Here is a 21,305-nt window from a genome sequence, read left to right as displayed (position 1 = left end):
ATTTCCCATAGTAAAAATTAGGTTAAGAGGCAGAGTTAAGGGATTTAAGAGAAGGAGAAAGATTTTGACAGGAACCACCCCAATATACATCTATACCCCCCCCCCCCCCCCCCACACACACACTGTATATATTGTATCTAAACAGAACGCAGAAAAAACTTTAAAAAAAACTAAGAAACCATGGCTTTGTGTAGCTGTGGCTCACTGTTTTCTAAATAGTTGAAAAGTAACTCAAGCCTCCATACTGAGTATGAATATATAACCTTGGGCATGATGTCATCAGACACTGTAACTAGGCTAGGTCTGTTTAGGGCGAATCACATCTGCAAGCCATTTCACTAATTTGTCCACCAAAATACAGCTCTGACAGAGCTCTCCCCCTGCTGCTGCTACAGCTATAGGTTTCTTTCCAAGTAAAACACACCCGACAACCACAGAATTAGAACAATGGACTTGTTTTTGGCCCCTAAACACCAAGCAAGCATATTCCAAAATCACCACTGGCTAGCTGGTTTTCATTTCTACAACATCTAATGCATATCTTGAATACAGAATCGGGAGGGTCCCATTATGACTTGGCTCCATTTGTGTGGAAAATGGGGAACGTATGAGATTTTGAGGCCTGGGGTGTTCTCAGCTTTGCTACAGTTTGTCAGCCTGATGGCAAAGATAAAAATAAAAAAAGTACAGGAGAACGGGGAAAATAGAAAATGCAAGGCTTGGTGTTTGTGCACCAGCCGGGAACCTCCAGGGCAAATAACTCCGTCGTAACACTTTAATCCTGTGTTTATTTTCCTGTGAGACACGTTGGTCAAACAGTGGAAAGTTAAAAAGGCCCCTGTGCTTGCTCTGCTTTGAAAGGGCTAAGGATGGCCAGCTCTGTCTGACCCTTCCTCGAAAGCAAGCACTGGTGATGACCTCTGTAAAGTGCAAAGGAGCAAAAAATGACTAGTGTTATCTGTGTCCAAGGAAATGTCCCTTATTCAGTAACCAACTTGATACAGTAATGAATATGCCCTGGGTACAGCCTAGGGGAATGATTAAAAGGTTCAGAATAAAAGTAAGGTGCATCCACTATTGAATTAACATAACATCAAAAAAACGGAATAGACTGAATAGTATCCATTCTGCCAAACAATACGTTTTAGTGGAAGAGTGTTTTTTTGTTTTGTTTTATTATTGGATAAGAACTGCCTGGATTTGTCGTGTAACTATTGAAATGAAATTCCTTTTATTAAAACATTTTATTTGATAGAATCAATACATTTCAGCATAGGCTGGTAATCCGACTTCATTGTGTCTTCACTGGTGATCAAGTAGACCTCAATAAGTCTTTGTAGCATCTTCTTTGGTGATCAGGGTAGACCTTGATCAGTCTTTGTAGTGTCTTCGCTGGTGATCATTGTAGACCTCGATTAGTCTTTATAGCGACTTTGCTGGTGATCATCGTTTTTATGTGTAAAAAATTGGTGGGGCACAAACCATTTCAAAATATAGGATACATACCAGTAAAGCTACAAAACTCCCTCTTGCTACTGGTGTGTTTATTTAACACATCAACAAACAGCGTGGCTCCACAAAACACTTTTAACAACATAGCGGCTTGCTTCTACCAGGTGTTATGGTACGCATACTGGAGAGAGAGAGAGAGAGAGAGAGACCTTCTTGTGTAATTGCTCTCCTTCTCTCTCACACACCACTGTCACATTTACAAACCTAAATTAGGAATGCAACCAAGCTCAGAACCAATGTGCCTACAGGGCCATACGCGAACAGCAATGAGCTCAACACCACTGAAGTCCACAACGAAGCAGAAAGACAACTTTTTAAGGATACAGATCCATTCTATGACAACAACCTTAATAGATGAGCATGGACACACTGACACTTGTCACCATCAATATCAATCGATCCACCACAAAAATATGACCAATACACGGACCAGCACCACAAAGGCAGGATGAAAAATATGCTTTCACTCACCAAGGCTGAGGGCTCACTTGAAGAGAAAGGTGGCACGATGGTTCTTCCTCTGGGAATACTTTTAGATGACTTTGGGAATGAGGTCATGTAGCTGCTGAATCAGCTGGCTTTCAATGGACAACATGGTGTTGTTATGATGATTTTAAGCAGAGTGACGGTCTCAGCAAAAGCCTCCTCTAGGTTGTTCTTATGGATGGATCTTAATAGAGACAGGGCCTTCTTACCAATGTGAAGATCAGTGTGGCAGTACAGAGTGGTCAGCTCAGACTTCAACTTATCCTTGTTTCCTAGAGGCCATAGTTTCACCGCAGAGTCAAGCTCAGATGTAGGGAATGGCAGGACAAATTGTGGGAAGAGAGAGCTGTCAACCAGCTTGGCAGCGATCAGGAGGTCACTTTGTGAAAACCTCTGGCCATCTGAGAGATGACTGTGTCGGATACCTCCTTCAACACGGGTGCTGTGTTGGTTACTCGTTGGCCTGGCTCGTCTGTTTCATCGTGAATGGTGGCAGCCCATTCATCAGTTTGCTTCCACATATTCTGGACATTCTCCTTGAAACGGGTGAGCGCACTACTAATCCCAGATGCATCGATGCTCAGTTTTTGCAGAGTGTTGTATAAAACATCAACGTCTGGCATAAGGAAGAAAAAAATTCCAGCAGCTGCAGAAAGGTTCAGTCCCTGGGTTTTTTGACAGGCCGTATGCCTCACTTATGGTGGCCTCATCCCATCCTGGTTGTATGTCCTCCTTACACAAGAGCAGTGCAGCGCAGTTTTCCCAAACTGCATTTACATTTCTACTTTTAAAGTTCCATTGTACAGCGGGTGGCCTTGGAATGCGTCTCAATGTTGCCTCAGCAAGTGCTGCAACACGTTTTGGAGCGACAGAGAAAAAGGTGGCAAAAGCAGTTCAATCTGCAAAAAACACCTTGAAGATGCTCATCCTTGCTGAACAAAGTTGCTGCAAGGTCAGGTTCAGATGGTGAGAATAGCAGTGAACAAACTGGATATGTGGGTATTTCTCTTTCATTAGGGTCTGTAAACCTCAGATGTTTCCACTCATTACAGCCGCACCATCATAAGTCTGAGCGATCAGCTTTTCTCCCAGCTTCAGTGGTTCCAGCACACTCTTGATGCTATTAGAGAGGCAGAGTCCAGTTTTATCTTTGACTTCCACAAACTCCAAAAACCTCTCTGTCACTGTATTGTCAGGCAACATGTATCGCAACACAACCACCATTTGTGGTTTACAGGAGACATCAGTTGTTTCATCTGCCTTTATGGCAAACAAATATGTCTCCTCCACTTGCTTTGCTATCTCCTCCCTGTACACTTCATACATACAGTCTAACAGTTCATTTTGTACAGTGCTGGATGTCCTTTTGAAGATGGGCTGAGCGTCAGACTTCCGCTGCTCTCATGTTTTGCAATCCTCTCAGAAAGATTTTTCAAATCTTTGTAACCCGTCCTCGACCAAGTACCATCTCCACCAAATAGCAGACATGGAAAACAGAAGAATGCCTTCTTTTGGATGCAAACCAAAAACCACTCCACGTTAAACCCGCGGTTACTTTTACAAGCAGTTTGAGTGATGACAATATCCCGTGGCTGATCAATCAATCAATCAATCAAATAATTTTTTTTACAACAGCAAATGTCTCAAAGTGCTTTACAGAGACACCCGGCCTTAAACCCCAAGGAGCAAACAACAGTAGTGTTGAATTTCAGTGGCTAGGAAAAACTCCATAAGAAGGTCGAATTCTAGGAAGAAACCTAGAGAGGACCCAGGCTCAGAGGGGTGACTAGTCCTCTTCTGGCTGTGCCGGGTGAGATATTAAGAGTCCAATTGGAATAATAAATAAATTTCTCTGGGCTAAATCCAGAGTCTATTTGATTATAGACTAGGTCAGAAGTATGACCAGGTGGACAAGGACAGGGACAGCAACGGGCCCCCCAAACCAGGTAATCCGCAGATGTGGACCAGGACCTCATTTCCTCCTAAAATTTAAAACTGGAGACTGAGAAAAGTTAGTAGTACATCCCTCATATCCCCCAGCACAATAATATAGCAGCGTAACACCTTGGAACTGAGACTGGGGGGTCCGGCGACACTGTGGCCCTACCCGGGGGAGGCCCCCTGATGGACACCAAGTCGCTTTAATTCAAGTTTCTCCTCCAAATTAAGGGTTTCAAACCGGTGCTTGAGTATGAAATCCACTTTGTTCATTTGTCTATTCAGTTATCTGCCATTTGTGAAGCTAAGAAGCAAGCTAAGACAATCTACCCTCCTTGCTCTTCTTGCCGACTAATGTTGGCGCCAGACAGACAGCCCCACTTGGCAACAAATTTGTGTGATCTACATTGATCACACTAACATTCTGAGCATGCGTATTAATATTTTCACACATACAATGTACATTGGATTGTGACAGAGGGGCTAGCCCCACATTCACGCTTAGCCTATGGCCTACTACTGCAAACTCTAATTGGCAGAACGCAGTCTGAAGCAGCAAGGCAGGGACCAATGAACAGGAAATAAAATCCTAACACAAATGATATGCAATTTAGGTAGATGCTATATTCATAGATAATAAATTAAAGGAAGTAATCTTCGAGAAATAAAAATAACATAATTTTTGTTGCAGTTCTTTCTGTTGACCACAGGTGGGGCTGTGCTCTACCTGCTCCTAATGACCAGTCGCCCCTGATAATTGTAGACATTGATCAGTCTTTGTTGTGTCTTCTCTGGTGATCATTGTATTAATCAGTATTTGTTGTGTCTTCTCAATAACTGATCTCAGATCTCAATAACTCTTTGTTGTGTCTTGGCTGGACCTGAATCAAAAACAAATCCATAACCTATTAGAAGCCAGCTTCTGCAACTCTAATAGTTCATTATTGCCCAGCAGAGGTTGGCTGATCCACCACCAATAATAATAGTAAAGATCAATATTTTTTTTGAAAAACCATTTGATGTCTTCACTGGCGATCAGGTTAGACCTTGTTCAGTCGTTGTTGTGTCTTCGCTGATGATCATGGGAGATCTCAATAGGTCTTTGTTGTATTTTCACTTGTGATCAGGGTAGACCTCAATCAGTCTGTTATGCTTTTGCTGGTTACAGGCCTTTTGTTGCCAAAAATAATTATCTATTTTTGCTTGGTGACCAGCCATTAGTGCAATGAATACTACAGATTAAAACTTTTCTTTTATATATCTTTGTTTAGCTGAATAAGAGAAATCAATCAATGTACAAGTAAAAACATAATGAACAAAAAATATATACTAACAATTTATAAAAAACGACAATTCGTGCTGGGAAATATATCTATATTTTAGTATGGTCATAACGGAACTTCTATGATGCTGGTCAGACCAACTAGGGACCAGGTAGAGACCATGCTGGAAAAAACAGGCTGACCAACCACTGAGCAGCATGTCAAAGTTTATGGGAAGCTATATTCAAAAGAAAGCTGACAGTTACTTCACATTGAAAGTTAAACTATACTAAACTATACTATATATATATTATAGCTACCCTGAGGAAAATGCTGGCTTACTATCAAAGGTATTTTACTTTGTGAACTGTTATCATTTGCAAATATGAAATGTCACAGAATAGCAAGAACACATAACTGTCAGCAAAATGTGCATTTTAGCCTATTATTAATCTTAATACCTACTGTATTTGAAATGAGAATTAAGCAGGTCTGATAAAACAATTTTTAAAACACTACATGGGGAAAAAGTACTGAGAATAATAAAAACGACCTTAATTAGAATGTAGTTAATGCAGAACTAAGCAACTGATATGCAATTGAATGATTTGGTGAACTACATGGACATGCTAGGCCTTGAGTATGCACTTCAATCAAGCTATACTTATTTTTTGTTACTTTCAACCACAATGAGTAAAGGCCTGGTGACACAAGTTTATTCATTCTCTCTTTTCATATTTGTTTTCTTTTTTAGGTGAATTCAGAAAGTACAGCCATTTGATGTCCACCAACATCAGGTTACAGTTCTACTGTGGTTATGTAGCAAAAAGCCTTTATTATACTTAAAGCCTTGGCAGTAAGACGAATTCCACACTTGGTAAATATGGAAATCGACTTGTACTGCCCATGCCATTCAGAGCAACTAGTGCTTTTAACAGCAGGGGGCGAGCAGAGAGAGTGGATGGGAGATTGTATCTCTTATTCTTGAGCTTATTTGTAAACCCATGGCCAATGGGGAGTAAGTGTATTTAACATTGTATATGAGGGACAAATGAGTAGATCCACAGCTGAACATATATTACTCTTTCTATCATTCTAAAACTGGCGGTAAAGAAGATCTATGAGGCATGTGTGTTTTAGGGAATGCCATGTAAAAGATAAGGATATAATTGAAACGATTTTACATCCAGGTGACATACAAATGTATGTTTTGCATTATATATAAATCAACACAGGAAAAACTGTCAGATGAAACAATGCCCTTTGCTGTCAGTATCCCGCAGTTTGAAATCAAAAGCTTAAGAAGAGACTCAATATTCCTGAAATTATGCATGGTTGAACATTTGAAATGAGCTCGTGCATCTGCCCCAGGCGCTGATTCAGACTTGATTCGGGCAAGGCAGGCTGCAAGTGCTTATTTATATAACTACGTCATTAGGGAGGTTGGCCAAAAGGGAATGAAGAAGGAAAAAAATGAGAAAAAAATCAAGTGTCGATTTTCCATGAGAATCCATTCATTGATTTAAAAAAAAGTTGATTGTAATCAACAAGTTGCTTCATGCACATGCTGTGTCCATTTATGTTATAACTCCAGACCTTAGATAGACATTTGGAAAACAAAATAATCAAAAGACTCAACCAACAATCTATATAATTATCATCATCTGCTGCTTTTCCTCCCTGGCAAAGAAACACTCCATCCATTTGCAGAAATCGCCCGCGGGCACGTTACATCAAAACTAATCACAACGATTAAAATCAGCTTTTCTGTGCTAGAGGAAGGCAATAGGCAAGTTGGAGGCAGGAGTGAGGGTGTTGTAAGCTGAAAAAAGAGTAAGATCTCTATACGATTTTATGAAGAAATAGTCTATAAAATAAATTTTCCAGAAAGGCCAACGCACTGCTGTAGTAATCTGCTCCTTTCCTTGCAGTTTTATTCTGCAGATTGGTTTAGACTGGGGTAGAGACATGAGCTAATTGTATCCTGATCTTTGCCTTGAGGGGTTTCGGAGCCCTGGAGCAAGTATTCTCTGTATTTTGTTCTGTCTACCTTAGCCAAGCTATTGCATTTCTCACTGGTGTAGGAAGGGAAGCAGATCGCAGACGAAATCGAAGGAAAAGCGTTCTAAAAAAATATACTATATGCCCATCCATGTTTCAGGTAAGCGGAGATTTATTTGGTTTGCTATTATTTCCGAGGCTGGTTTGACTGGGACATTCAAGGCGCAGCCGCTTTTACGCATGTGCCAGGCGTTGAGCGCCACAGTTCTAACAAAAAATATTTAACCACTTCCTGGATGTTGTTCAGTGTTTAACAACTGTATATTTGTAGAATTGCCGACGACCTATTTGAAATGTTGATTTGTATTTTGACCGGATTTTATGACCTTTGTTGAAATACCGTAGCTATCCGTCCGTGTGAATTTGCTCCTGGCGCGTTGCCTCAGCCCCGAACACATTCTCGTCGCCGTTTTCCCCGTCGGACTTCTCGTCACAGTATTACAAACCGAGTTTAGGCATTTCGATGAGGCTTTTTCTATCTTGGTTTGCCCTAAACCAGTTTCATTTCCTGAGTGCCCTAGATCTGGCTAATGAAAGACGCCATTGTGGAGTAATTTTGCCGGAGGGTTTTTTTTTTATTTTATAAGACAGGAGGTACCTATTCCACACACGTCAATGCAGATTCTGTGAATAATCTTTGTATTAAGCCGTCGCTTTGTAACGAGAATCATATATATGTGAACCAAGAGAAAATGTAGGCTACAGTAGGATATTTCTTTCTGCTTCCCATAGATCTCTTGCGGGGCTGACCTATACCCGTGTGCAGGGAATTCCACGGTACAGACGCGCCACTGCAAATAATTACTCCCGGGCGGAAGTCTGGATCTATGTTTGCATCTTTGTAGCTGTGATGTTATGGAGACAAAACATGATATATATGGTTAGTATTATGAGTGTACAAATTCCAATTTTAGGAATTATATTCATACACAATGTTTGTAAGAAATTACTATTAATATATGTGGTTGCGCATCAGAATGTGGCCACATGGATGTGGACAATCAAAATGCAACTTTTTGAACTTGTACTTAAAATTTGCTAATCAAATCCAAATGTATACATATGGTGACAGATTTGTACTGCTTTTCAATACGTTTACATATAAGTTTTTGTGCTCCTTTAACATTCACAATTTACGCTTTTTAATTCCAACCAATATACAATATTGTAGACAAATGCATGTGAACACATCAAATATATTCTCATTCCTTTAAAGCCAGCAAGTAAAACGCGGAAATGTTAGACGTAAGATTCGTATTCCGTTTGAATTCAATTCGTGCCTGTAGGTGCGTTCACTGGAGGGCGCTGTTATGACACGAGCCAAATTGGCATCTGGGCGTTTAAGGGCACTACAACTCGCATTGCTCAATGGGCTTCTCACTTTTTATGTCCCACCTGGGAGGTTATTAACATGTACAATGTTTGCAACTTATTTTTTATGGTTAAAATAGTGGACACAACTGCATGCTATATCGAGATGAAAACGTGTTCCTAATACTTTCTTGTGCATGCAACGTCAAGTTGAATACATTGTTAACACATGCGTCTTTCCACCAATGGGTAGCATTCTGAGAAGTGTAACTTCTTCCCAGCAAAACGTTTAATTTCACCACATTGTAACATAATGTCTTGATGGTATTCTGTCACGTGGCCGCAGACTGGACGTTTCGTTATGTGCAACGAAAGGGACAATTGAAGCTTAAAAGTATAACAATATCTACCTTGTCTAACTATTGGTAAGAAGTGACTAGTTTGACCTGGTGGTTTTCAACCACAGAACTACGGTTTTACAATAGCTAGTTTTGCATCCAATTAACAACAGATTTTCACCCAATTATTCTGAAATAAACAAATAATATATATGTACATCTTTCCACCGTTGTTTTTTGACCAAACTGAATTGAAACAGATAAAAAGCAGTGCATGATGACAGTGCACATAAAAGGTCCCTTTCACTTGCATTGTATGTAATGTAATAGATTTCTATAGCATTGTCTACTGTCTAACAAACTGTTGCATTACATAGGGAAAATTCCCACTCTGGTCCTGACACCAACACTGTAGCCAACATCTCCCAATAAGGTGTTAATCTTGAGAAGAGCAAGACTTCTAATTTGTGAAATGGCAGCAACACATTGATCATGTCCCCAAATTATCAACCCTCAATTTTTATTGGGAAGGAACATCAAGCTCACATGCATTTTGATAAGTATGTTCTGATAAACTGAAATCAATTAGAACTTCTTCAGTCTGTAGCCTAATAAGCTGCATACTGTCCAGAGTCGAAGTAGAGTTCTGGAGAGTTCTGAAACCCAACCCTACCTCTGTTAACTAATACTTGCAATGTATTTTCTTTTTTCTTTTCTTTCTAGCACTGACTTTGCTGATGGCTAGTTCATTGAGTAGGGTGTAATCACTACTCCTAAGTCCCACCTAGCTATCATACAAACACATACACTAACTTTAATCCAGATCAATTTAACTGGATTAAAACGTCAGCTAAATGACTAACATGTAAAGTGTGACTCCAGTTTTACTTACTAATATGATTGTTCTATCAATATTTGTCTGTAAAGACTAAAAGGTATTTCCACCAATATTTCCTCTGATATAAATAATGTTACGGACACAAACATCCTACTGTCAAACAAACATATATTGTGGACACCAAGGGGCTCTCGAGTGGTGCAGCATTCAAAGCAGCAGTCTAAGGCAGTGCAGCTACATCATTGCAACCCGTGTTTTTATCCTGATCACTGCATAACAACCGTGCCTGGGAGTCTCGCAAAGGGTAGTTCAAATTGGTTCAGTACCATCCAGGTAGAAGGGATAGCATAAGAAAGCCCTGTGGTGTTGCATTCTAGTGACTCCTAGTGGCAGGTCAGACATTTGCAAGCTAAAAGTAGAAAAAGACAAACACATGGTCCTGAAGGCGATAGTTCTAACCAAATGTAATGTTAGAATTAAACAGTCAAGCCCCTTAAACACTTATAGGACAATACATCTAAAATAGTGTCTGACAGAGGTTACAAAAATCCAGTAGGTTTCATTTTATGAAACGTTTGCATGTTCATTTAGTATGATGTTAGTTAGAAGTGATTTTTTTTGGGGGGGGAATTCACTTTCAAGACTCCCTGAGTTAATGTTGATCAAAGTGTTTTGAGATAATGTGGCTTTAAATCTTCCTAGAAGTTACAAGGCTGCATGGATGGCACCATTTTGGCACTGGAGCAAATCCTATTGATATACATCTGTTTTTTTTTATTCTCCATGTGGTCTGTATAAAACTGCACTTTAATTAATACAGCTTTTAATTAATTCAATATTGTGCACAATTTCTACTTTGACAGGGCACGACACACATAGTATAAAGTATTTGTTGAAAACTAAACACAGAAACTGAGTCCAATCTGACAACTATAAGCTTTGATCTATTGTGACTAACTCCAGATTTGTTTTAACATGTTGCGGTGTGGATGTGGTTAACATAATTACACTAGACAAGGCAAACAAGCAAGTCACTTAAAGCAGAGGAATATTACATTTGTTTAGCATTTTTGCAAGTCTAGAACTTCTAGCAAGGGAACATTGAACCACTAACAAATGGTGGAGCATGTGTTTTTTATACACATAGCTATGTGTTTGGCCGAGTTGAGGGGTTGGCAACCAGCAGTGATATATAGACTGTAAAATTACCAGCAAAGTCATGTAAAAGTGAGTTTGATTTAGGAATCAGTTTCAGAGGACTACTACAAATAATGTGAATGTCCTAATCGTAATCTTATTCAATTATTGTTATTTTCAATTGCAATCTATTTTCAGTCTAAGCTGTGGCCCGTTTGACACATTTATATTTGTGTAGCTATGTTCCTGCCCCCTGACCATCCACTTTGACAAAAATATTCTGGCGGCTAAATCTATTTGGTTACCCATGGCCTACATTATTCTCAATGGCAACAGGTGGGAAGAGTGACTGCAGTGATGGTGAAAGGAAAAGGGATAAGGAGATGGAATGTAGTGTGCCAGGCCAAAAACAGCATGGCACCATGGTGGGCTCAGAGTTCTAGCAATGCATTACAGTGATCTTTCCACCTGGTTCGTCTGGGTCAAGGCTGGGCAGAACCTGTGGTGGTCCAAGCCACTATAGAGATTAATTTGTATGTACAGTACTGGTTGGACTGTGCTCCTGCTGTTTAAAAGTACATTTGAGTAGTCTACCTGAGAATGAATCCATAAGACATGGTTTGGTTGGGATGAAATGGTTGTGCTACAAGTACTCTACTCCATGCTACCTTTCTCCCCTCATGTGGCAAGACACACACACACACACACACACACTCTTTCACACAAACTTTCATGAGTCTTCTAAGCAGATTCCCTACTCCAACCACCTTCATGATGACAAGGCTTTGCGGAAAGCCAGTTCCAGGCAAGATGGTTTTCAGAACTTTCTACACACATACACAATCTCCCGCAAATTAGTCAGGGAACAAATTACCTGCATTCTGAGTGTGATCCCACGCACTTTGCCGGCTGCCTTACACAGGTCCCCCTTTTGAAGAGCGGCCGTGTGATTTCTTCCTCTCTGTTTGCCCTACGGGCCCCTCTGCCTTCTGCAAGAGGGATTCTGGAGTTGAATTTTAAAACTATGCATGGCGGCTTGCTGCCTGCGCTTATCAGCGTGTGCACAAACGAACTGCATGCAAATCAGGGTAGGATCATAAACCGCAGTATAGGCCTGCACTCAAAGGCAGGCTTAATTGCTAATTGGGTATCTAGGTGTGAAACCCACACTGCCAAAATGGAGAAGTAAAAACGTGGATGTTTTAAGGGCAGTTGCGGTTGTTTTTAATTAATTTATTTCATTTCAACTTATTTAAAATGACTGGATTGGATTTCTTGAACATTATGGGAAAATATGCCAGGAAAGTATAGTGCAAGGCTACTTGGCCATTTTTCCAAAATGAACTGAACATCACTGTGGTATACTCTTCAACGAGTGATCCGATGTTGTGGATTCTAAGGTATCTCTCATGATGTGTGTTGGTGATCTTTTCCATGCTGCTATGGAACATGAATGTGATAGGAAAATATTCTCGCTCTTTTTCTACTTTTGAAAGAAAAATATGAATTGCCTGTGGATCTCTGATAAGCCATTAGATTAGATCTACAAGTGACTTTGAAGTCTGCGTAGTTCTGGTATAGGCCAAGACAATAATAGGGGGAGACACTTTTTGGACTGTGAGAATAGAAGCTACCTTGAGGAACTAGGGGCACCTGCAGAAGTGTTAAGTTGCAATAGAAAGATGAAAACTGATGGAAGAATTGCTAGTTGCAAGCTAGATACATCCTCAACACAGAATTCCCTGCAAATGTCTCAAGGGCTTACCTAGAGAGAGCCCTTAAAACAAAAATGACTGTCAGGAACAACAGTTTTTTCAAGAATGCCAAACGCCCTGGTATCTGAACAGTAGCGCCGTACCAACTATAAGCAATCACACAGAGCTACAGATCCATTTTCAGTGCACACTGCATTACCAAACTTTACCCAGAGCATTCAACTCGGGAGGTTAAACAGGTCATCAAATCTATAGGGGTTTCAAATTGAATCCTTGTGTATTACAGAAAAGGACATGTTGAATACAGTTTGTATTATTTTATCGAATATTAATTATATAATCTTACCTATTCCCTTTACAAATATTGACCAACATTATCCGGCTAATTTATATAAAATGGGTGGGTGGAGTGTCACTGTTTTAATTAGCTCATCAAATCTAAACCACTCTCTTTACAGCCTATCTGAATATATCCCATTGTTGCATCAATGTCGGCTTTATGTGTGCAAACAGGTCTTGAGAAGGTGTGCCGCAAAGCCAAAAAGGGTCTGTGGAAAGGTCAAGTGTTCCTTCAGGGTCTCCAATGGCCTGGGACCATGTGTGTGTTTTAATCTAAACAGAAACAGGAGGTCTATGCTGCCATTTTGATTATGTCATTTGGTTTGTCACTATATACTCCATGCTGTTATAGTATTACAGCAGTGTAACTGTGGCTTTTATTTGAACTAACAACTTGTTGCCAGAATTCTAGACCATAATGCTCTGATTATGGTTATATGGAAAAGTCATGCTCAGGTTGTATGTTAGTGTCTGAGAGGCAGCTGGCATGGCTGGAAGAAGTGGAGGATGAAGAACAGAAAGGGCAAAGCCAGGGCTAAAGACCCTGATTTAGGACGTCTTGGGGATATACCCTACCTGCGCGGTTGAGCTGGTCCAAAGTTAAATCTGGTGTAGAATACACCTTAGCTGACCCGGACAATTCTGCTGTAAATGCGACAATACCGCCCTTTATAACTGCGACAATGCTAAAACCCACAGGCACTAGAATGCAAATGTTGTCGGGGGGCTTTGACTTATCCCAACAACCGTTGCTAAAGCGACACAGTGACTGTCTGCCACAGCAGCGTCTCTGTGTGTGCGCGCGGCTGCCTCCCATTCACTCCTCCCCGAAGGCTGCAGGTTGAAACTGACAGCATCTTCCAGCTTTAAGACGTTTTTTGCACCAGGTTTGTGATCATGGACGCAACGGATATCATGGATTTAACGCATCAGAAAACGAGAAAGCGCCCGCGTCCAATCAGTTCGGTGGATGAGTCTGTAGTGCACGCGTCCCTAAAACGAATCTCAATGCGAACAGGAGAAGAATCCGGAGACGCTCCGTTCATATACTCCAGAGAACCCTTAACGGCTGCACCACTAAAGCAGAATGATCAATCTGTGTCTTCCTCGCCAGCCACTATTTTGTCATCGCAGGTAACACAGATTTAGTACAATTTATCTTGAACTGTAGGCATGTCAGTTGGCGACCAGGGAGTTATTCACTTGGCTGGATTCACTTTTGCGTTCTGTAGACTTTTTAAATGTATCTTGCACCAACCGTGGAAGTTTTTATTTTTTTAATTATTTTATTTATCTTTCATTGATTTGTTGTGAATCAATGCAAATGTTTTGTAGCTATCAATTGTCCAGCTTGAAAAAAATCTGTGCAGCAGGGCAAAGTCATTTAAAACTTATTCTTGAGTTATCAATGAAGGCGTTCTATATACCTATGTAATTAATTAGAACATATGTATTTCTCCCTCCAATGACGATGTTCGCATATTGTGCAGAGATGGACATATTGTAGGCGCCTTAGTTCTTATTGGCTCAAAGGGTTTTTAACTTTTGATTAGGGAAACTCAATTTGTTCTGTGTGCCATTAGAGATGTCGGCTAATTGTGTTTTTAAGTTAGCAGGGAACATTTCTTCAAAATCTTATTACATTATTTAAATCTGGACTGATTATTTCTAGTTTACAGTCTGTGTGAGATTGCTGCTCCAAATTAATTTGATTTTAGAATTTGATTATGCCCAACAGATATGGAGGGTTGTGTTTGGTAACATTCAGGTCAAGGTCAGGAACTACTTAGTAGTTTCATAAAGAAAGACATTTCTCAGTCATGACTGCATAGTTGGGCATTGGCCAACTATTTCACCATTACCTTTTCAAAATTATGACGAAAGAATTGCCTGGCCAATCAGAGTTCTGCAATGTTGCTATGATGGATTGTCGCTTTTAAATCTGTCCACATTAACCGAGTGAAAAACCATACTCAAATCACTTCATTGCCTTAAATTCCATCTACTCTGTCCACTATATTGATAATCACTAACATGTATTTGTCTATTTTGTGACAGGATAACCGTTCCAACATGTCCAGGCCAATGATCACCAGATCGCCAGCGTCCCCACTCAGTAACCAGGGCATCCCGACGCCCGCCCAGCTCACCAAGTCCAATGCCCCTGTGCACATTGATGTGGGTGGGCACATGTACACCAGCAGTCTGGCCACTTTAACAAAGTACCCAGAGTCCAGGTAAGCATATCATATTGATGCAATTCCTCAATTGCAAGTTGCATAGTTCATCCAATCACAGACCAATGCAGCAATGTGCGGAAACGGATGTACCACACACTGATGAATGAGGCAGAGAAGATTGGATCTGTACACATGGCTTAATATAAATTATTATTGTCTGAGACTAGCCTACCATGGTTATAATTACTGTACAATCAACCATCACAATATTTCCCTATTGTTTTTTCAAACCTACCCAGAGTTATTTTGAGCTGTAAACATTCGGATGGCTCAAAAATTCAAACTGAAGACAAAAGCAGCTCAGTTATTCTGACAGATGTCCCAGTAGCAGTAAAGGTCCAAAGGGCACAGGGCCATCTGGAGGCAGGAGGGCCACGTTGCAGCCTGGAGCCAGGCCCCCAGGGCGCCACCCTGCCTGGAGCACCTATCTACCAGCTGGCCCTGACCCCTCCATCAGACCACAGCACAGCTCTCTCCTCACATCTATGTGCTACATTTTTTCTTTTTCTTTCCCTTTCATTCTCTCCATCTTTCCTTTCTTGTCTTTATGACTCTTTCTCTCTCTCACTCTCTCTCTGTGTGTACATGGAACAGAGTAATGTGTGCATCACTCAACAAAGGTGTGAAAGAAATCAAACACTCCTGAGCTCACCCACATCCAGTGAGTCATAGCTGAGTCGGTGTACTGTAGCCATATTAGGGGATATTTTCCTATGCGCAAAACCACACCTGGTGTACTGTCAACTCAACTGTGCAGCTCAGCAGCTTAACTCAAGATTAGCAGCAGTTCCATTGGCCCTATAATAGAAACTGTGTGCATATACAAAAATCTTCCATGGACGTACAACATATCTTGACTGGAATGTTTTCGTCAGGCTAGACGAGTAACCGAGAATGTCACCAAGCATTTTGTTCCGGGTCATGTTATCGCTCCCTCTGTTTTCCCCTCTAGAATCGGGCGTCTCTTTGATGGCACAGAGCCCATCGTTTTAGACAGTCTGAAGCAGCACTACTTCATAGACAGGGATGGACACATGTTCCGCTACATCCTCAACTTCCTCAGGACCTCCAAGCTCCTCATCCCAGACGATTTCAAAGTAAGTTTCTGTTCATCTCCATTGCAGTGTCCTATCAGCTGACAATATTTATTCTCAATATTCCGGTCTACAAAGAGACGTAGTGCTTGGTCTCCCTGTAGGATTGTTTCTGACACATTCCGTATGTGTGTGGAAAAGGTCTATGGTTTGAAGCTTGTATGATATTATATTGTATGTCATCTTTAAGAGAATTTCCAGAACTTTGGCAGATTTGTCAGTATACCTCCCGCTTTGGGTGGGATGTGTCAATATGCTGTTTATACATGCACAATAATCCATGAACAGAATTCCCAATATACCTCAATTAGATGGACAATTCTTAATTTGAAAGCAATGTTTTCTGGAAGGTTTGCAGTGCTATTTCCCTAGCAATTAGAGTTCCAGCCAAAGAGCTTTAACATCCTGGCATTTAAGTAACATCTAGCAAAATCAGACACATGCGAAGAGAGAATGCGAAGATGTGACTGTGTGCAATTGTCAGTGACGTGCTTTGGCTTGAAAGTGGTACTTTCAAAACCACTAAAAACGTAATTTGGAGTTAGAGACCTTTGTTTTGGAGTAGATTTGCTGCTTGACCCTCATCTCTGTGTTTGGGATGGCGTGACTATCATCACTGTGTTTGGGATGGCGTGACTATCATCACTGTGTTTGGGATGGCGTGACTATCATCACTGTGTTTGGGATGGCGTGACTATCATCACTGTGTTTGGGATGGCGTGACTATCATCACTGTGTTTGGGATGGTGCGCACAGAAAAGAAGTATGTCGAGGAAGAGGGCTTCTGATCCTCACTGTATGTGACACATTTGCATTCCATTTGCTCGCTTTTTATGTGTCATTTAGCCCTTAATTACAAATTTGCCCTGAGAGAAAACAAATAATCACATTATCTGATGGACTGTCCACACACAGTGTGACTCAATCAGGGGGAAAATATGTCAGCTAAAATAAGCAAAGACAAAAGACTGGCCCAAGTTCAGACAGTGGCCAAATTCATCCCGACAAACACAAAGATGTGAGACTGAGAAAATTTGAGTGCAATACAGCCCCACATTTGTCTTAGTATGATAACCCCCCAGAAGGCCTTCTTGGCCACTCTAGGCCACTATTTAACATCTAAAATAAAAACCTATGTAGAGTTTGAAATGGACCATTACATTTCCAAATGACTGCCCTCTTTCTGGCTTACAACTTGCTTTTGCGGAAGAAGCCTAGTTCCAAAACCAATCTTTGAGGCCTTTTTGAATTCTACAATCTCCATGTGCCCTTCAAGCCAAAATGACCATGCCCTAGATTCCAGTGATGACAGTCTTTGGCTGGATCTCAGTAGATTTAACCAACTTTCCTGACTACATGAATAGTAATCCGGTAGAAAATCAATGTCGAAGAAATGGTTTACTTTGAGAACTCATCCACATTCATCCTCCCCTTGTGTCAACCTGTCCTAACAAACCTGGTGATGCTTCCCCATATGTCAACCTACTTTAACTGACCTGGTGTCCTGTGCTATAGGACTACAGTCTGTTTTAACTGACCTGGTGTCCTGTGCTATAGGACTACAGTCTGTTTTAACTGACCTGGTGTCCTGTGCTATAGGACTACAGTCTGTTTTAAGTGACCTGGTGTCCTGTGCTATAGGACTACAGTCTGTTTTAACTGACCTGGTGTCCTGTGCTATAGGACTACAGTCTGTTTTAAGTGACCTGGTGTCCTGTGCTATAGGACTACAGTCTGTTTTAACTGACCTGGTGTCCTGTGCTATAGGACTACAGTCTGTTTTAACTGACCTGGTGTCCTGTGCTATAGGACTACAGTCTGTTTTAACTGACCTGGTGTCCTGTGCTATAGGACTACAGTCTGTCCTAACTGACCTGGTGTCCTGAGCTATAGGACTACAGTCTGTCCTAACTGACCTGGTGTCCTGTGCTATAGGACTACAGTCTGCTCTACGAGGAGGCCCGGTACTTCCAGCTGCAGCCCATGCTGTCTGAGCTGGAGCGCTGGCGCCAGGACCGCGACCTCGCCTGGGTGTCGCGCCCCTGCGAGTGCCTGGTGGTCCGCGTTGCGCCCGACCTTGGCGAGAGGATCACGCTGAGCGGAGACAAGGCCCTCATCGAGGACGTGTTCCCGGAGATCGGGGACGTCATGTGCAACTCCGTTAACGCCGGCTGGAATCACGACTCCACGCACGTCATACGCTTTCCACTCAATGGATACTGTCACCTCAACTCTGTCCAGGTGAGGAAACACACACACACACACACACACAAATATATACAATCAAGCAAGTATGGACCTGCAAGTATAAAAACTAATTGTGTGGTTTGCTTTGTGTATACTGGCATGTGACTAATAATCTTGAAACTTCACACCCACATGCACACACACGCACACACGCATGTCACTTTTACTCTTTGAGGGCACTTTTTGATTGCCAGATATGGATGCTGTGTGGTAGGCTAGTTCCAAATGTTCCCCTTATGTTCGTCAGTTCTGATGAAACCGTTGCCTCAGTTGGGGATGCATCAATAAATGAAGGCACGGAATGTTATTATTAAAAAATGTTGGACAGTGTTTCTCCCTGCTCTGTGTACTGCAGAAAGCCTTTCTCTCTTGCATGCATACACACACACACACACACACACACACAAAACCACTCTCAAGTGTATGCAGTGGAGAAAGAGAGAAAAGGGGGAGGGAGTGAGGGAGAGAGCTCCAATCCGCTCCCTGGCAAGTTGTCCTGAGGCAGGGCCCATAATCCTGTTTGGTTATTAAAGTACGCCGGCGGTGGGTGCTGTATCTGGGCCTAATGGAGGCTGGGTGGGGGTAGCAGGGGGGCACGGTGAGACTGCCGGCAGTGGGGAGACCTTTGTAGATCAGGCGGGGGCTTTGGCTCGGGGCTGGGGACGAGAGGGGAGGGGGAGACGGGGAGGATGTAGGGAGTAGTCTGAGAAGCCCACACCGCAGAGCCAAGTGGCAGAGAGAGAGAGAGAGATGGGGTGGGGGGGGGGGGGGCTACTGCTCCCTGGGGCCTCTTTGATGGAATGTGATCCTGCTGCCCTCCGGACATGTCTGTAGATGTCTGCAAGGCTGTAAGTTTGGGAACGAATCTACAGAGACAAATACGCTCATACACGCAGGCATGGAAATGCATGTACTTACAAACAATACCAAGTCAGGGAGTAAGATAGAGAGGCTCTTGGTTTGTGGTAAGAAGGGATGGATGGCCCCTCCATTCCTCTGTGTTTCGGCCACCCGCCTCCCCTTGTACTAGACGATGGTGCGTGTTTGTGGAGAGCGATGTCCCTGTGGATAAGTGAGCATTGTACATGAATCTCCTCACTGTCATTAGGAAAGCCATAGGCCCTCTGTGTGTAACATCTAAACGTTTTCAACAGTGTTACCTCAACGCCCTTCTCTCGCTCCTCTCCAGGTTTTGGAGCGCCTGCAGCAGCGTGGCTTTGAGATCGCCGGATCCTGCGGTGGGGGCGTGGACTCGTCCCAGTTCAGTGAGTACGTCCTGAGGAGGGAACTGAGGAGGCCAGGCCAGCGAGGAGGGCCTAACTCAAACAGGATAAAACAGGAACAGCTGGACTAGACTGCGGACCTCCCAGAATCCAGGGGGTGCTAGACTTTTTTTTTTCTTTTTTTTTTTTTGGGTGGCAGCCAAGCGCTTGACGGGTGCAGCGGAGCTCTGTAGACTCTGTGTATTATCTTTTTGTTTTCTTTCTTTGTTGTTGTATTTTTTTTTTTTTACTTGAGAAAAACCACAGAGAAGGAGCGACAGGAGATTTTTTTATTTTTTTTTGCCATAAGAAGAGACAGAACATTTGATAAGTTAATGATATATAAAGGACATTTGTGATTGTTCAAGCCCCCCCCCCCCCCCACATCGAGAGATAAAAAAGGGTTAATATTTTCCCAGGGTCCCCAAATGAAGTTTGTTTTAAAACTTTGAACCTACATTAGGTTAGATATGATTTCCATGACTAAAAGGGTTTGATTGCACATGTAGTGCAAGGCCTCTCACAAATGATTTGTAGTTTTTCATTTCCCCACTGGCATATTAGCCAAGTGTAATTTTTCTCCCAGTCTCTAAAATGTTTCAGTGTAATGTGTTGCTTACAGTATGCAAGATCGTAGTTCACATGAACATTATTCTTTTGAACCGCACTGAGTATGAACACATTCTTATCTGCACACTTACTCACACAGTATGGCAAGTGTCGGGATACATACAAATGAAGTGGTTTTACTTTAATGGAAGTTACCTTATTGGATTTTATGCTATGGAATAATAGTTCACATTAGTATTAAAGATTTTATGTCATAGACCATTCTATAATCACTAAATGAAAATGATTAATGAAATGATTATAAGAAACATCAGTGCATTACCTCATTAGGGGACTAAGCCTAGAGAACAGGTGATTCATTCAGATGGGTCACAGGATCCTCCTGGGTTCCGTACTGTAAATTAGATTTACCATTGTATATGTGTTTGTGTTTTTTTTACATTGAAATGGACACCTTTTTAAACTGAATAATGTTGCCTCATAAATGACTGAACATAGACAGAAGGCTATTATTATAAGACCCACATTAAGATATACTCTTAGGACACATTGATGATACGAAGTTCAAAATGATTTCTAACATGATCTACCTACACTCCCTAGATTTGAGTAAAGAGGAATGTAGCACCAAAATGTGAAATAAATCTTAAAACAATCAGAAATTGTTCTGACGGCTGGCTGACCTTTTGACTGTGTCTTCCTCTGGTGCTAACTGAATATCATTGCGCATGTTGTTATGCTGGTATTGGTTCTTGTTGGGTGCAATAGTATATTCAACACCAAGTTGGAGAACGATTATTTTCCCACTTTCCGTTACGTGAAGTTAACACACTCGTAAAGCATCAATCAGCGGTTGACAAATCAACAAAGGGTTCTCCTGGCACTGTTTCAGTAAAAAACTGACATATAGTGCTGACGTTTTTTTAACCACTCTCATATCATAGACATGGCTGTA

At 41.6% G+C, this 21,305-nt stretch overlaps 1 protein-coding gene across 4 annotated transcripts; it reads left to right on the top strand.

Moving 5' to 3' along the window:
- The first annotated feature begins 7,013 nt into the window (after positions 1-7,013).
- LOC105018784 (BTB/POZ domain-containing protein KCTD1) lies at positions 7,014-21,015 on the top strand. Of its 4 annotated transcripts, XM_010884507.5 has the most exons (8): positions 7,014-7,031; positions 7,283-7,359; positions 7,847-7,853; positions 7,992-8,139; positions 14,996-15,174; positions 16,130-16,274; positions 18,207-18,512; positions 19,708-21,015. In XM_010884507.5, exons 2-8 carry the CDS (start codon positions 7,341-7,343, stop codon positions 19,870-19,872), a joined length of 969 nt encoding a protein of 322 aa, XP_010882809.1. In that variant the 5' UTR covers positions 7,014-7,031; positions 7,283-7,340; the 3' UTR covers positions 19,873-21,015. The 4 variants fall into 4 exon arrangements, with proteins under 4 accessions (XP_010882809.1, XP_010882832.1, XP_010882824.1 ...); XM_010884522.5 differs by lacking the exons at positions 7,014-7,031; positions 7,847-7,853 and having other exon boundaries at positions 7,111-7,359; XM_010884530.5 differs by lacking the exons at positions 7,014-7,031; positions 7,847-7,853; positions 7,992-8,139 and having other exon boundaries at positions 7,108-7,359.
- The last annotated feature ends 290 nt before the right edge of the window (positions 21,016-21,305 follow it).

Source organism: Esox lucius, chromosome 3 (assembly GCF_011004845.1).
Source record: "Esox lucius isolate fEsoLuc1 chromosome 3, fEsoLuc1.pri, whole genome shotgun sequence".
Taxonomy (NCBI): Eukaryota; Metazoa; Chordata; class Actinopteri; order Esociformes; family Esocidae; genus Esox; species Esox lucius.
Note: the sequence above shows the minus strand (reverse complement) of the source record. Positions and strands in the feature narration are given on the sequence as shown.